Genomic DNA, 17,102 nt, shown 5'->3' with positions numbered 1-17,102 from the left:
TATAATACAAACTACAAACACTCCTGGACCCCTGCCCGGTTCTCAGGCTCCCTCCTTGGGGGTAAAGCTGCCCTGACACTGTCAGGTGCACAGCCCGAGGACGAGGCTGAGTATTACTGCTGGCTGCACTATAGTGGCTGTCTCTTATACACATCTAGATGTGTATAAGAGACAGCCCGAGGCCCTTGTGATGTGGAGATCACATGATCAGACACGCTGGCTCCCAAGACAGACTACATGGGGAGCAGCCATAGAAAGGGGAAGGAAAGGGTCTGAGTTGATTTCTATCTCTGCTTGTGCCTTGAAGTGGAGGAAATGTGAGAGCGATTTGCTGTAATTGAATTAGAACAAGAAAAAATTGTTTTATATTAAAAACAAAAAAACAGAAACAGCAGGTTCAGATCCAAAGGCTGAGTCTAAATACATTTCCTCCAGAAAGAAGCTTCTTCAAACAATGGGCTTTCTGAGCTAAGAGCAAAGAGAATAAACTCTCTATGTATATATTATTCAAATTTATTTTACTGAGTTACTTTCAAAGTAATACATGACTATTATATAAAATCAAAAAAGATGTGTATAAGAGACAGTCTGGAAATAATAAATTCTTTTTTTATTATACTTTCAGTGCTAGGGTAAAAAAAAAATCACCAAGTTCTCTGCTAAGCTACCTTATTGCAAGCAATCAGAATAAGGACTTTTCTTCATTTGGATGCATTTTTTAATTTCTGTTTTTATTATTTGCACAGTGGTGATTAAACCTTGTGCTCATTCCTCTGGTTTGATGCACCTTGATGCCCTTGTCATTTAAAGTTAATGTAGGTAGTGTTCCATGTGCTTAAAAGGATAAAATATTGTAATAGTTGATCATTGTATTTTGAACTGAGTACCAGTGAAGTATTCTAGCTTTTAAGTCATTCCATTTGTTTGCTAGTCAGACAATGACATTAGATGATATTATTATGAAAACACTCCGGGTCATTTCTGTGGATTTTGTGAGGTCAGAGAAAATGCGTGTGCTTCTCAATGCAATGTCTTGAGTACATTATTTCTGACTTCCCAATGCACAAAATAGAGAAACAAAACTTTCCTGTTCATGATAGTTGGAGCATAAGAGATTCAGGTATGAGGAACAATTTATATCCCAAACTACATACTATGTCTTCATGCCTGTATTAGAAGCGCAGTTCTCAAACTCTCTGATACCCTTAGTTCTGAAGAAGCTCAAAGTTGGCTAATTCTTTTATATTTTTATATATATATATTTTACCTCAGCCAGCACTCTCTCCTGATTCCTGGGGTTTTCTGCATTTGCAGTGAAGCCAGTGAACCACACAAGTAGGCTGATTCTTCCCAAGCTCCAGCACTCTCCCTCATGTGCTGATCGAGTGAGGAATCAAATAGGAAGAGAGACCCATGGATTTCTGGCAGCCTGGGAAGTGAGTTCACGGCTGATCTCAGCTTGGAAACCAGACACTTGTCTCCTTGTTTCCCTTTACTGTTCATTGGGTTCAGCAGCCATGTCCTTCCAGGTTTCCTGGACAGTGATGGGAAAACACTCTCCCAACTTCCAACCACCCACTCCTCAAAAAGAATAACCAGACTCAGCATCTTATATGAGGGGCACAGCCAGGGGTCAGGATAGATTCGCATTAAGTCTCCTCCTCCAAGAGAGGCCAGGGAAGAGGCGTTGTTCCCCCTAATCTGTGTGGCTCAGGAAGCAGAGCTCTAGAGACATCTCCACCATGGCCTGCACTCCCCCCTCACCCTCCTCAGTTGCTGCACAGGTGGCTGGAGACAGGGAGTCAGGGACTGGCACTAGGAGGACCAGGGCTCTGCTTTGCTCCCCTGGTGCACTGAGCCATCTCCCTCACCCTGTGTCTCTCTCCTGACTCTCACAGTACTGGGCAATCAGGGCTCATTTGGTAGCTTGGACTGTCTCTCTGTGGCTAAACCAGTCACCATCTCCTGCACTGGTAGCAGCAGCAATAAGGTTCTTGGAATTGTGACCTGGTACCAACAATGACCAGGAAGTGCCTCCAAACTGCTGATTCATAGAAGTCAATATCTGACTGCAGGGATCGAGGAAGGATGCTCAGGCCATCAGTCTTGCAAGGAGGCCTTCCTACGCATCTCTGGGCTTCAGTCTGAGGACAAGGCTAGTCACTCCTGTTGGCTTCAGACAGCCTCCAGGAGGTCCAAACAGTGCTGCAGTCTGGGGAAGGGAGATGGCAACACATCAGATCTCCTAGGAGCATGATCTTCCAACAGAATCTCCCACAACCAGGACAGCTGGTCTATTTACCATTTGTGTGGATGTTTCTTGGTGCTACTGCTAACCAAGGCACAATACTCAGTTCAGGGACAGTGACCTAGAGAATACAGCTTTGTTCTCTCAGAGCCAGCCATCAGAGGAAGCCCTTAGCAACAGCATTGTCAGACTGCCTCAAAAAAATCAGATAGTCTTTGATTCCAAGAACAACCTGCCCTGGGGACAGACTCAGGATGAGTCAGATTAAGCAGGGACAGAATCCAGCTGGGTCTGCCTCAGGCATGTGCACTAATGCAAAGGTCTGTTCATCCTTATTGTCTACTAAACATCTACTATGTGTCAGGCTTAGGAGAGGGCTCAGGATGCACAGTTTACAAGACAGACAAGGTTCCTGTCTTTACAGGGATAATGCCTCACAGAAGAGTAAGCACCAACAAAAATGGGAAGAGGGGGTATTGTGAGATATACAAGAGGTGACGTGAGCCAGAAGATGGTGAGCAACAGGAAGCCATTAGTAGGTTGGAAGCAAGGAAGACACAGACTCTGGTTTGAGATTCAGGAGGAAAAAAAGTCCAGTTTCTCTAAGGAAGATGAAAAAGAAGGGGACTGAGTGAAGGCAGATGGTCCAGTTAGGACATGGTGGCTTTGTACACATGAGAAATGAGGTCTCTGGAAAGTAATGTGGCAGCTTTACTGGGAGGAGGGAGGAATGTGTGTGACCCACACCATGGTGAGAAGGACTAGAGGAAAGAGGCGAATGGTTGAGGCCCTGAGTGTGTCCCTGTAATGGAAACCTGACAACAGTCTATAGCTGTGATCGAGTGTGTCACGCTCCTCTTCTCTCTGGAAAGCTCATAGGACTCAGCACTCATTGCTGCTTTTCCCTTCTATTCAATAAGATTAATGTGAACCATCACTCTTCACACCTGAAAAGAGACCTGCTTAATTTCTTCATATATATATGTGTATATATATTGGTGTATATATATACACTCACACTTATATATAGGTGTATGTATATAAATATATATATGAAGCAAATATATATATATATTTGCTGTTTTTATTTATATTATTCTTAATTCTTTTTTTATTATACTTTCAGTGCTAGGGTACATGTGCACAGTGTGCAGATTGGTTACATATATATACATGTGCCATGCTGGTGTGCTGCATTTAGCTCAGCGGCTACTTTGCATGCAATCAAACCACATCTCTAGTTACTTTCTATGGAGCAAAAGCCCCAAGGGTCAGGACAGAGCATTGTAGAGCACGTGGGATGATGCCCTTCACACTCAAGGAGCTGCTGTTAAAGCTCACGATCAAACCTCTCAGAGCTCTGTCAGAAACCATGAGAGCCGAGGTGTCAGTGCTGAAGTAGCTGATTTGGGAGAACACCGATCTGCAGTCTGTGCAGGTGCAAGAGACTGAGGACTGAGGCCCAGCACAGGCAAAAGGCTCCCAAGCTGTCATTATGGGGCAGGGTGTTTGTGGCTTCCTCAGCGATAGGTGGGCGTAAAGGTCAATTAAAAAGCCAGAGAGCAGTGGAAAGGCAGGATTCTGTGTCCGGGCAAGAAAAGGAGGTCCAACCCCTGCCCAGGCATCCTTATTCACCCTTCTCTTTACCTTCCTTCCTCCCTGCCACCTTCCCAGGGCAGACTTCCAGGGCTGTGGTGTCTCCGCTGCTCTTTCTCCATCCCAAAGGGAGCAGTAGGGAGGTTATGTGATGACAAAGCTATCTCCTCACACTCAGCTGTCTAGTTACCCTGGGGAATTCCTCTGGAGGATGGGAATATTCTGTTTTACCTCTGACCTACAGTAAGATCCCAGCCATTAATGAGGCCAAGAATAATGACCGCATTCTGTTTACACAGGATTATTTATAACACACATAGTCGAATAACACCATCAAGTTCTGAACAAGTCAATCCATTCTTCAGAATTATAGAAATGCAGGTCTCTCAGCTGTCAGCAATGGGCTCAAATCCTCAGAGTGAGTAACTTGTCAGGGTGGGATCAGCCACATGAAGATGTTTCTTTACAGTTAGTGACTCTGTTCGCTGTGTTTCCCCTGCTGAGATCCAACCTCCATGAGATTCTCCATTGTAGTTTTTGCTGTTTTCTGTCTTGTGATTGCTATAGCTACAGAGTCCAAAACGCTGCCTGGCGCTAAGGACAGACTCAATACATGTTTAATAAACATGTAATACAATGTAGTGTATTCACCTACATTGGAATTCCAAAAAGAAGTACTGATCTGAAGTCAAGATAGTAATTTTTTAAAAACTCTGGATATTTTGTATTTGAGATTCCAAATTCATTTAATAGAAGATATTAAGAGAGAACATTTTCCTTTGGATTTGGTTAGCAGGAGAAGAATATGGATATGAAAATACAAATGTATCACATGTACCTCCCCATGGCCCAGAGACTTGAGAGCCCAGCTGGTCTCTGCAGCTGCCAATCATGGCCTCTGTTCACTCATTTATGGTCTGATTTCCATGGATCCACATATGCTGGATCCCATGGGTTCATGTGGAGAAAGTGGAGGGGGTGTGATGGGGTTTCCCAGTCCTGCTTAGAAAACCACAGGAAGCCAGTAGATCATAAACCAAATTCTGGGGACGGAAAACCCTCAAGAGCAAATAAACTGCAGAATATGGGTGAGTTGGAAAAATGTCTAGTAATATTCATATAACTAAGAAACTTTACATTAGACATCCTTCAACAAAATATTCCTTACAGAGCTTGCAATCAGCCATACGATCAATGCAATTCAAACAATAGACTCATCAACCGTAAGCCCCATAGTAGACTTTGATGAGGAAATTCTTGAAGGAAGAATGATGGGTTTGTGAGCTCTGTGTCCACAGAAGAGATATTTCTGCACTAGGACAACTGGGTAAAGCCAAGAAATAATTAGGAATGTAGGTGCCCATCTGGACTTTATTCTAATCCCATATGCAATGCTGTGAGTCCTGCATCTGCAAATCATAGCATTCATTGTACTTCCTTCAGTTTCCCAATTCCTACAATAAATTAACTTTAGACATGGATGATTAAAAAACATCAATTAATGTGAGAGTCCTTGAAATCTGTTGATTTAATGCACAAGAATTGTGGAACACTTCAAATGTATATATTTGTTAATTTATGTACCAATGATATGATACCTCTTCGTTGATCTGTTGTAAAAATCATCCAACGAGGGAGTAAGTTGCTGGGTAACAGGTGTTGAAAAGTTAAACAGTACGAACCACATTGATGATGGTCAAAGCTGGCTGAGGGGTACAAACAATTCACTAGAAAACTATCTGTACATTTGTAGGAATCAAAAGTTCCCATGCTAACCAGTGTTGAAAATATCCTTGTTTGTGATGAGATGTTTATGTTCTGCTTTTAACAGGTGTACAATGTGGACAAAATGTAAGCTTACACTGTGGCTTCAAGTAGAAGCCCATCTTCTCCCAACAGGGAGAGGAGAAGCTGGTGTGGAGAATGTGGAAAAGGCAGAGAAGTTGGTGTGGAGAATGTGGAAAAGACAGGAGCTCAGGGTTTCCCAGGACAGAGAGGTGAGTGAGTCTGGAGCCCTAAAAGTAAGAGGAGGGGCTGTGAGTTGGGCTGCGGGGGTCTGCAGGGGCCACAGTGTGAAGGGCAGGCTGCAGAGGCCTCAGGGCTCAGGTTTTATAAAAATGAGGAGTTACTGAAGGGGCTTAAGCCAGGGAGTGCCCTCCCTGCCTCATCTGAATGAGAGGGATCTCTCCAAATGCCTTGAGAAGGAGCGCCTGAGAAAAGTGAGTGATACTGATTCTACATTATTCACTAAAGCACCTTGTGAGTCTGGAAATCCAGGGACCATTTGCACAGTTAGCACAAGAGTAGACGCGGCTACATTGAGAAGTGATGGTCTCTGCCCTTGTCTTCTCACTTGCAAGACAACTTTGGGGGAAAAATACATACTGATCTTTCTAATAAACTGAAAACATCCAGTCAAAAAATACATATTTCAACATCACAATACAAACAAATTGTATAAGATCTAGGACAAATTCTTGACCAAAAAATATGACACAACTGTGTAGACAATGACAAGTTTTACTTAGGGAGCTAATGGCTAACTTCATAAAACAGAGAAATACGTCACACTGCTCACTGGTAAAGGTAAGTCTACCAAATCTATTAATTTTCCTACATTACTAAATTAAGTCAAATCTCTATAAAACATACAAAACGATTGTATGTATAACTTTTGCTGAACTGCTGCCTTTGAAATCTGATGGATCATTTATTTTTCCTGGAAAATTCTCATTTTCACCATCCTTTTAAAGAGCCCCTAGCTTTTCTTCAACCCAGCTCCTCAGCTGACTCCTTTTCCGTGATGCCCACCCTGATGGCACATGGGCAATTAGATTTTTCTAGAACGCCATGCAGGGGTGCTGACACCTGTAATAGTTATATATGTACATGTGTGCACATCCCACAGACCTAGACTACTTCTGGGAGTGAGAAGTCACAGTAACAATGCATAGCATAAGAGAAGCAGTGTCTAGGAATCAGACCATGGAGATGTGAATACAGACAGTGACTGGAGAGCTGCAGAGACCAGCTGGCTTCTGAAGTCTCTTGAGTCATGGGAAAGTGTGTGTTCCCGGACCAGCATCGGATGACTACTATTCACTCAAAGAAATCCAGGCCTGGGGGCTGGGCCCTGTGCTCACTGATGGGGACTTGGTAGCTGTGTCCCCTCTGGCCTGGCAGAGATCCCTGAGCAGGGACCTGTGTATGGTCTCAACAGGTGTTTCCTCCCAGGGCCTTGCAAGAAGAAAAGCAAATCTTCCTCCCGCTCAGTCTACAGAGTGAGCTGAGCTGCATCCCCAGGGCTCAGGGAGGGGCTGGGCAGTCCCTGGGTGGAAACACATTTGCATGAGCAGCCCCTCCTCTGCAGAGGGTGGGAAGAAAAGGAGGCCTGGGGTAGCCCAGTCCCACTGCGGGGAAAGAGGCTGTGTCCACTATGGCCTGGACTCCTCTCCTCCTCCTGCTCCTCTCTCACTGCACAGGTAGGAACAGGCCTCAGAGATCAGGGCCAGCCACCCAGCCTGATTGTGACTCTTCTGTCAAAGATCCCTAAAACATGTTACTCTAGTTTCTGCCTTAAAACCTGTAAATGCCTGTATTTCTAGGTTCCCTCTCCCAGCCTGTGCTGACTCAGCCGGCCTCCCTCTCAGCATCTCCTGGAGCATCAGTCAGACTCACCTGCACCTTGCGCAGTGGCATCAGTGTTGGTGGCTACAATATACACTGGTACCAGCAGAAGCCAGGGAGTCCTCCCCGGTACCTACTGTACTACTACTCAGACTCAAATAAGGGCCAGGGCTCTGGAGTCCCCAGTCGCTTCTCTGGATCCAAAGATGCTTCGGCCAATGCAGGGATTTTACTGATCTCTGGGTTCCAGTCTGAGGATGAGGCTGACTATTACTGTACGACTTGGCACAACAATGTATCTCACAGTGACACACACAGATGGGGAAGTGGGACAAAAACCTCACCCTGATCTGGGTCTTGTTCCGTAATAGTTTTAAATTTTTAAAATAACCAACCTAGGCACAAACTACATTTGGAATTACTTTCTAGTTGTCAAAGGTGCTTCTGTCAATTTCCCATCCATCCTTCTGAAGTCTCAGTAAAACAAAACAAAACCAAAGCACCTGATGACCCTGAAGTGTTGGCTACTTGTCCATGTGTGCTGACACCAGTGGCTGTGGAGCTGGGCTTTTGTTTTGAAAGAAGCAAAATGAGGCTTTCCTAGTTCGCATCATGCTCAGAGCCTGGGGACATGGTAGCAGGTGAACAGTGGCCTGCAGCATGGACTCTGCTCTTCCGGCGTACAAGCAGAGACCTCCCCTTCCATCCCCAGTTGTCTGTTCTCAGGGATATCTGAGGTTTACTGTGTCCCAGGAACAAGGCACTCAAATATGAAATGCTGCCTGAGGACACAAGTCAGGGAAGAATTCCAGATACACTGCTGACCTGGCTCAGTCCTGGGTACCTGCATTTCACTGGAAATGTCAGGAGATGGGGTTAGGTCTAAGGGTAACTGGGGGCCTGAGGCCAGTGAACCTCTAGGTAGGACATGAGAGAGTCAAGGGGAGGCTGCACCATGGCTGAGACGAGGCTGAGGCTGCTCCTTGGCCACGGGGGAAGTAGGTCCCAGGGATGTGACTTTCCTGCAGCTCATCCCACTCAGGACCACGGGAACTGCTGAGGGTGGGTTTCCTGATCCCTCAGGGCCTGACTGTGTTCTCTTCTCCTCTCTTACACCATTGGAGGCTCTCACTGAGTCAGGGTCTAGTGGTGAGTCTGTGGAATATCCTGGTACAGAAACTGCCCAATATTTGCTTCAAGTGACTCCTCCTCAGGAAACTCTTGAGAAAACCCCCATCTCAATGTCACCTTTTACTGCATGGGGAGCCGCAGAAACACTGGGCATTCCTTCCTAGAAAGAGCACCTACGTTTGTGACCTAGGACAGCAGTGATGGTGCTTCAGGGGTCCCAGCCTGATTCTCCTGCCCTGGGTTTATTCACACAGCCTCCTGGACAACCCCTGGGCTCCAGCCTGAGGGCAGGCTGTTTGTCAGTGTCACACAGCTGCATCCTGGCTCCGTGTTACCAAGGGTTCTTGTTCCATGGGCAAATGAGAGAAGATCTGCCCCACTCATCCTCTCTGCCCATCCCTCCTTTATCCCTGCCTGTGACGAACACCAGTTCATGCCAAGGCTTCTGCTGTCACTTGTGTTACTGAAAGCAGAGCAAGAGTTCAGTGACAGTAACACCTTTTTTTACTGGTCTCCCAATGTAAAGAGAAGCAACTTGTTTCTAGAAGCAAAAGGAGCTGCCCACACATGGTGGGTGTGGATGAGGTGGGGATGACAAGAAAGAATCCAGCCTGTGTCACCCAGCAGTCCAGGAGCCTTCGGCCTGGTACGAAAGGTACTGCCCCTTTTGGTGCAGGTATGCTGGCCATTTCCTGAGCTCTGAAACTGTGGGAAAGATGACAAGAAAGGAGAATGCAGCCTGTGTGACCCAGAGACCCAAATGTGAGAGAGGAAGTCTGATTCTTAAGAAAACGTGGGCTCAGCATTCTGAAAGATCTAGATATGGCTTGGCCTAGAGTTGGTGTAGAAGAGAAGCAAGAGAAGTGCTCAGCCTTAGGTGGCCCAGGCACAGCGGTCCTGTCAAAGGGCTGAGCTCTCTGCACCATGGATATCCTACAGAGACATCCTTGGGGAGGCTGTGATCCCAGAATGATGCAAAAATGCTAATGGAAGTGAGCAGGGGATGGTTTATGGGGGAAGGAGGAGATGGGTGTGGGGTCAGATCGGGTAAAGAGGGTGCAGCCTGAAGAGGAGACTGTCCATTGTGACTCATAGGAGGTGGAGGCCTGGGGCCTACAGCAGTGGCAAAAGGAGGACCTGGAAGGACCTGGGCCCTCAAGACACACAGGGACTGGGATTTTGGTCTGTCTGTGAGGGTCCCTGTGGAGGATCACATAAAAAGTCCATAGTCAGTGTCCTCTGTCCTGGGTTCACTGTCCAGCTGTTGCCCCTTCCGCCCGGAGCCTCTGGGTGTCCGGGTTCCTTAGCTGTGGACCTGTTCTTCTCTCTGCCCTCAGCCTAAAAGCTCATGGGGCATCCACCAGGAAGCGCATCCGTGGGCAGGGAGGGGACCATGGGCAGCCTTGTCCTGTATGTGAGACACCGCTCAGCCTCAGTGACCCTGTGTTCATTAAAGTGGAAGGAAAGGAAAACAAAATTCCCTGTGACCATCTATGCATCACCAAAGAAACAGCAACGAGAAGGAAACAGGAAGTGAAGCCCAGATCTAATAGCTCGTTTCTACTTGGAAATAAATAAAACTTAATATGCCTGATGTGTTATGTAAACACAATAAACATATTTTAAATACTATAAAAACTATGTAAAGGAACATGGCTATCACAAAATGGAACATTTAAAATAACAACACCCTTGAAATGAGATCCCAAAATACAGCATACATTTTACGTCAGTTACATATATGGATTGGTTTTATTCAAATGTCTATAATAAATCTCACTATTTGGTTGTTTCAATGGAGCATTTAAAATCTCATTGTGGCCGGGCGCGGTGGCTCACGCCTGTAATCCCAGCATTTTGGGAGGCAGAGGGGGCCAATCACAAGGTCAGGAATTCAAGACCAGCCCCGCCAACATAGTGAAACCCTGTCTCTACTAAAAAAATACAAAAGTTAGCCGGGCATGGTGGCATGCGCCGGTAATTCCAGCTATTTGGGAGGCTGAGGCAGGAGAATTGCTTGACCCTGGGAAGCGGTGGTTTCATTGAGACAAGATTGCACCACTGCACTCCAGCCTGGGTAACAGACCAAGACTCTGTCACAAAAAATAATAATAATAATAATAACAATAATAATAATAATTTCATTGTACTGCAACTACCAGATGATACATTCAGTGGTATAAATATCAGCATCACCATGCAGCTATTTTCCTCCATCCCCATAAAATTCCCCAAAAAAATACTTGTTAAGAGTCCAGGGTGTATGATGCCAGAACTCACGCAGTCATAGACATCATCTGTTTCATTTTTCATTTCAAACAACAGAATTACATTTTTTCTTAACCTTATTGTTTTTAGTTTATTAGATTCTAGATGTCATTACAGATCAAAGATGAATAATTTCTATCATCTTCAAGCTACCCCTACAACACTCACTACTGAATTTGAACCATAAGTTTTCCCTAGAAATCCTAGTTGGGGGCTCGATGCTAAGAGCTATCACATATCAGGCTCACCTGAGGACAGACTCCGGTCGTCAAACCAAGTTAAAATTTCAATTCCTCCCATCTTCAAAGACTGAACATCTTTGCTCTTTTTGCTCATGAGTGAGAACCTCCAAAGACATCTGCCAGGGTCCCCCACGGACTGGCATTCAGTGCTTGGAGGACACAGTCCTCGGCAAGATCCCTGGTCACAGTATCCAGATGAGTGTGACTGCAAATCTGGGGAAGCAGAGGGAGAACAAAGATTTACCAGAAAATCCCTCTGAGAATCCCTCCCCAGGCATCCAAAGGGAAGAGCTCCCTTTCTCCTCAGCGCTGCAGGATCCACAGAGGAAGTGGAGCTCTGGCCACCAGGACGGAGCCACATGAGAGGAGAGGACCCGGTGTCCAACACAGGAGGGGAATTGAGTCCATGGGGCCAGTCCCCACTGTGGACTTGATTCTGAAAGAAAAGGACTTTGTGTAGCCATCACCTGAGTCCTCTGCAATATACAACCAAAGAACCATGGACAGATCCACTCCTGAGGAGTCCGGTAGAGTATGAAGACTGCCCTGAGATCAAAGGAGGGTGACACAGGTGCCACCTTCCTGGGCCTGGACTTGGGAGTGGGGGCAGTGGACAGAATGGGGGGGTTCGGGGTGTATCTCAGAGGCTCTGGTTACCTGGTCATAGAATGGTTTGCCTTAGTCTGAACACTAGGGGGCACTTGGGGACCATTTCTGAAAAAAAGACCGGGGGTGAACGGAGCGGAACCAAACAACTGCTCTGCCTGTTGTCCTCTGCTCAGGGCTCACAACTGTGTTCTCCCCACCCCCTGGGACCACAAAGTGCCACCCCTGCCACCTCCTGACATCCTCAAGCCCAGAAGCCTGACCTAGGGCTCAGGGCGGAGTCAAAAACCTGGGAGGTCTGATTTGCATGCATGGACTCTCCCCCTTTCAGAGTATGAAGACAGGGAGAGATGTGGGGGAAGCTCAGCTTCAGCTGTGGCTAGAGAAGACAGGACTCAGGACAATCTCCACCATGGCCTGCTTCCCTCTCGTCCTCACCCTCCTCACTCACTGTGCAGGTGACAGGATATGGGACCAAGAGTGGGTCCCTGGGAAGCCCATGGGGCCCTGCTGTCTCCTCTTGTCTCCTTTTGTCTCTTGTCAATCACCATGTCTGTGTCTCTCTTGCTTCCAGGGTCCTGGGCCCAGTCTGTGCTGACTCAGCCACCCTCAGCGTCTGGGGCCCCCGGGCAGAGGGTCACCATCTCTTGTTCTGGAAGCAGCTCCAACATCGGAAGTAATTATGTATCCTGGTACCAGCAGCTCTCAGGAAAGGCCCCCAAACTCCTCATCTATAAAAATAATCAGCGACCCTCAGGGGTCCCTGATCGATTCTCTGGCTCCAAGTCTGGCAACTCAGCCTCCCTGGCCATCAGTGGGCTGCAGTCCGAGGATGAGGCTGATTATTACTGCGCAGCATGGGATGATAGCCTGAGCGGTCCCACAGTGCTCCAGGGCCAGGGGGAAGTGAGACAAGAACCCCCTTCCTCCTCTGCCTGAAGGGTGAGCCCCGGCACCTGCTGCTCAGGCCTGGCTTGTGGCTTCTGCTGCTGTAGCTTCCTCCATGGGTCCAGGGGCATGCAGGGTCCTGCCTGAGAATGGAGGCTCCTCCTCCTCTTTAGTCCTCAGACTCAGCAACAGAGTGTCCAGGAAAAGGAACATCCTGCTCCCTGCAGCTTGGGACTCAGGGTCTCTGCACTGAGGTCCTGGGCTGAGGTGGCAGGTCCATCTGTGTCATCACAGACCCACCTCTGATGGGGAGCCTGTGTCTCCATCATCCTCCTTTTCCCATTTCCAGGAGTTTCCAGAGTGGTGTCTTCCTCCCCCTGCTCCCCAGTGTGAATCCCTCTGCTTCTTTTCTCCCCAGTCCATTCTGTTTTAATAAAACTCCTTTCATGTGGGAATAATGCACATCTAATGAAACACCCAGATTTATAATAAGAAAGTAGGAATAATGCACATCTAATGAAACACCCAGATTTATAATAGGAAAGTATACACATTTTGACATTTTTTTGATCCTTGAATACATCACCATGAACAGGGAGCTATGCAATCTGTGACCAGCCCCAGCAACCCCTCATGACCCTTTGTCATCTCCCTCCCTCCCTTCCCCAGTGCTCTCCTGTGCAGCCACAGATCTGCCTCTGTCACTATTGTTTGGTTTCCATTTTCTGGAATGTAACAGTGTTATCAAACATTATCTTTCCATTTGTTCTGGCTTCTTTTACTCTGCAAATTTCTTTGGAGACTCTTCCTGTGCTTGCTGAATTGCACCCATCCCATAGAGGGCTCATGACTACCTTTGAGGGCCGTTAGGTTGATTATTCCTGATTTTGTTTACTTATTTTAAAGTTTGAATTGATCGTCCATCAAAATGAAACTCTTGGAGTGATGTTCATCTAAGGTGATAGGAGAGTCTGCGAGGGCTTGTCCGGATTCTTCCTTCCTCATCTCTTGCCTCTGGTTCTCTCTGTACTGGAAGAGGTTCTCATATTTGATTTATTTACTTACGTATTTATTTATTTGGGTTTTTAAGGATGTTAGTGTTTTTTTTCTTTTTAAATATTAATTTGTTATTTTAATAGGTTTTTAGGGAACTGGTGGTGTTTGATTACATAAATAAGTTCTTTAATCATAATTTCTGAGATTTTGGTGCACTCATCAACCAAGCAATGTACAGTGTACCCGGGGAGTAGTCTTTTATCCCTCACCCCCCTTCTACTATTTCCTCTGAGTCCTAAAAGTCCATTGTATCATTGTTATGCCTTTGTGTTCTCATAGCTTATCTTCCACTTATGAGTGAGAACATATAATGTTTTGTTTTCAATTCCTGCATTACTGCACTTAGAATAACAGTTTCCAATTCCATTCAGGTTGCTGTGAATGCTATTATTTTGTTCCTTTTTATGCCTGCGTAGTGTTCCATGATATGCCTATGTATAACATTTCCTTTATCCATCTGTTGATTTATGGGCATTTGGGCTGGTTCCATGTTCTTGCAATTGCAAATTGTGCTGCTGTTAAACATGTTTCTGCAAGTATCTTTTCTGTATAATGACTTCTTTTTCTCTGGATACATACCTAGTTATGAAATTACTGGATGAAAGGGTACATGTATTTTTAGTTCCTTAAGGAATCTTCACTTTGTTTTCCATAATGGTTGTACCAGTTTACATTTCCACCAACAGTGTAAAAGTGTGTGTTTTTTTTTCACCGCATCCATGCCAACATCTAATATTGGCCATACTTGCAGTATTAAGGTGGTATTGTGTTGTGGTTTTGATTGGCATTTCCCTGATCATTAGATGATGCTGAGCATTTTCCTTTATGTCTGTTGGCCATTCATATATCTTCTTTTAAGAATTTTTCTTTACATACTTAGCCTACTTTTGAATGAGATTGTTTAGTTTTTCCTTGATAATTTGTTTGAATTTTTTGTAGATTCTAGACTTTAGTCATTTGTTGGCTATATAGATTGTGAAGATTTTCTTCCACTCTGGGTTGTCTGTTAACTCTGCAAATTGGTTCCTTTGCTGTGTAGACGCTTTTTAGTTTAGTTAAGTCCCATCTATTTATTTTTGTTCTTGTTGCATTTGCTTTTGGGACCTTGGTCATGAAGTCTGCCTAAACCAATATCTAGAAAAGTTTTTCCAATGTTATCTTCTAGAATTTTTTTGGTCTCAGGCCTTAGATTTAAGTCTTTGATTCATCTTGTGTTGATTTTTGTATAAGCTGAGTGATGAGGATCTAGTTTTATTCTTCTACATTTGGCTTGCCAATCATCCCAGAACCATTTGTTGAACAGGATGTCCGAGAGTATAGTCTGATGCCTCTGGATTTGATTTTGTCGTTGTTGTTTGTTCGTTTGTTTGTTTTTTATTAGTCTTGCTTTGGCTATGTGGGCTCTTTTTGGGTTCCATATGAACTTTAGGATTGTTTTTTCTAGTTCTGTGATAAATGATGTTGGTATTTTGATGGGCATTACATTGAATTTCTAGACTGCTTTAGGTAGTATGATCATTTCACAATATTGAGTCTACCCATTCATGAGCATGGGATGTGTTTTTATTTGTTTGCGTCATCTATGATTTCTTTCAGCAGTGTTTTGTACTTTTCTTTGTAGAGGTCTTTCATTTACTTGGTGGGGAATAGTCCTAAGTATTTTTTATTTTTGCAGCTATTTGGAAAAGGGGTTGAGTTCTTGATTTGATTCTCAGCTTGTTTGCTGTTGTGCAGCAGAGCTACTTATTTGTGTGTCTTAATTTTGTATCCTGAAATTTTGCTGAATTCACTCACCAGTTCTCAGAGCTTTTTGGATGAGTCTTTAAGGTTTTCTAGGTATACGATCATATTATAAGCAAACAGTGACAGTTTGACTTCCTCTTTACCAATTTGGATGCCCTTAATTTCTTTCTCTTGTCTGATTGCTCTGGCTAAGACTTCCAGTACCATGTTGAACAGAAGTGGTGAAAGTGGGCATTCTTGTCTTGTTCCAGTTCTCAGAAGAAATGCTTTTAAATTCTTTCTGTTCAGTATAATGTTGGCTGTGGGCTTGCAGTGGAGGGCTTTCATTACCATAAGCTATGTCTCCTCTATGCCAATTTTGCAGAGGGTTTTAATCATGAAGCCATGCTGGATTTTTTCAAATACTTTTTCTGCATCTATTGAAATAATCATGTGATTTTTGTTTTTAATTATGTTTATGTGATATATTACATTTATTGACTTTGTATGTTAAACCCTCCAAGCATCCTTGGTAAGAAACCCACTTCATCATGGTGGACTGTGATTTGATAGCTGTTGGATTCGGTTAGCAAGTATTTTGTTTAAGATTTTTGCATCTATGTTCATCAGGGATATTGGTCTGTAGATTTCTTGTTTCGTTACGTCCTTCCCTCATTTTGGATTCAGGGTGACACTGGATTCATAGAATTATTTAGGAAGGAGTCCCTATTTCTCCATCCTGTGGATTAGTGTATTAGTCAGTATTTTCCAGAGGGACAGAACTAATGGAGTTTATTAACTATTAGCTCACAGGATCACAAGTCCCACAATAGGCTGTATGCAGGCTGTGGAGCAAGAAGAGCCAGTCCAAGTTCCAAAACTGAAGAGTTTGGAGTCCGATGTTCAAGGGCAGGAAGCATCCAGCACAGGAGAATGATGTAGGCCGGGAGACTAAGCCAGTCTCTTTTGCGCATCTTTCTGTCTGCTTATATTCTAGCCATGCTGGCAGCGGATTCGCTTCTGCACACCCAGATTAATGGCGGGTCTGTCTTTCCCAGCTCCTTGACTCAAATGTTAATCTCTTTGGCAAAACCCCCACAGACACACCCAGGATCAATTCTTTGTATCCTTCAATCCAATAAAGTTGTCACTCAATATTAACCATCACAGTTACTGTCATAGACTTTGTACCAATTCTTCTTTCAACGTCTGATAGAATTCAAATGTGAATCTGTCTGGTCCTGGACATTTTGGGGGTTGACATTTTAAAATTATTGTTTCTATCTCACTGCTTGTTATTGGTCTGTTCAGAGTTTCTACATCTTCCTGATTTAATCTAGGCGGGTTGTGTATAGTTAGATATTTATTCGTCTTCTCTAGGTCTTTTAGTTTATGCACATATCTTTTGTATTGGTTTTGTTTTAATTTTATTTAGTTGTTGTCTAATCTTAGTTATTCCTTTTCTTCTGCTGAGTTTGGATTTGCATTGTTTTTGATCCTCCAGTTTCATGAGGTGTGACCTCAGATTTTCTGTTTGTGCTCTTTCAGGCTTTTTGTTGTGTGTATTTAACGCTAAACTTTTCTCTTAGCACTGCCTTTGCTGTATCCTGGAGGTTTTGATAGATTGTATCAAGATTTAGTACAACTGCAGCCTTACTATTGACCAACATTTTTTAATTCCTGAGAGTGTGACCTCATTGAATCCTGACAACCGCTTT

General features: G+C 44.6%; 1 protein-coding gene and 1 gene segment (V, D, J or C); both read left to right on the top strand.

Annotated features, from left to right (window-relative positions):
• The first annotated feature begins 7,273 nt into the window (after positions 1–7,273).
• LOC105546111 (immunoglobulin iota chain-like) lies at positions 7,274–11,475 on the top strand. Its single transcript, XM_011989195.1, has 3 exons — positions 7,274–7,326; positions 7,450–7,797; positions 11,210–11,475. Exons 1-3 carry the CDS (start codon positions 7,281–7,283, stop codon positions 11,473–11,475), a joined length of 660 nt encoding a protein of 219 aa, XP_011844585.1. The 5' UTR covers positions 7,274–7,280.
• Positions 11,476–11,990: 515 nt separating this feature from the next.
• Positions 11,991–12,657, top strand: LOC105546110. The segment is given in 2 exon segments: positions 11,991–12,176; positions 12,293–12,657. Coding segments are annotated over 2 exon segments (516 nt in total).
• Positions 12,658–17,102: the final 4,445 nt, after the last annotated feature.

The sequence above is a fragment of the Mandrillus leucophaeus genome, unplaced genomic scaffold (genome assembly GCF_000951045.1).
Source record: "Mandrillus leucophaeus isolate KB7577 unplaced genomic scaffold, Mleu.le_1.0 Scaffold349, whole genome shotgun sequence".
NCBI lineage: Eukaryota > Metazoa > Chordata > Mammalia > Primates > Cercopithecidae > Mandrillus > Mandrillus leucophaeus.
The sequence above is the reverse complement of the archived record's forward strand: the minus strand, read 5'-3'. Positions and strand labels throughout refer to the sequence as shown.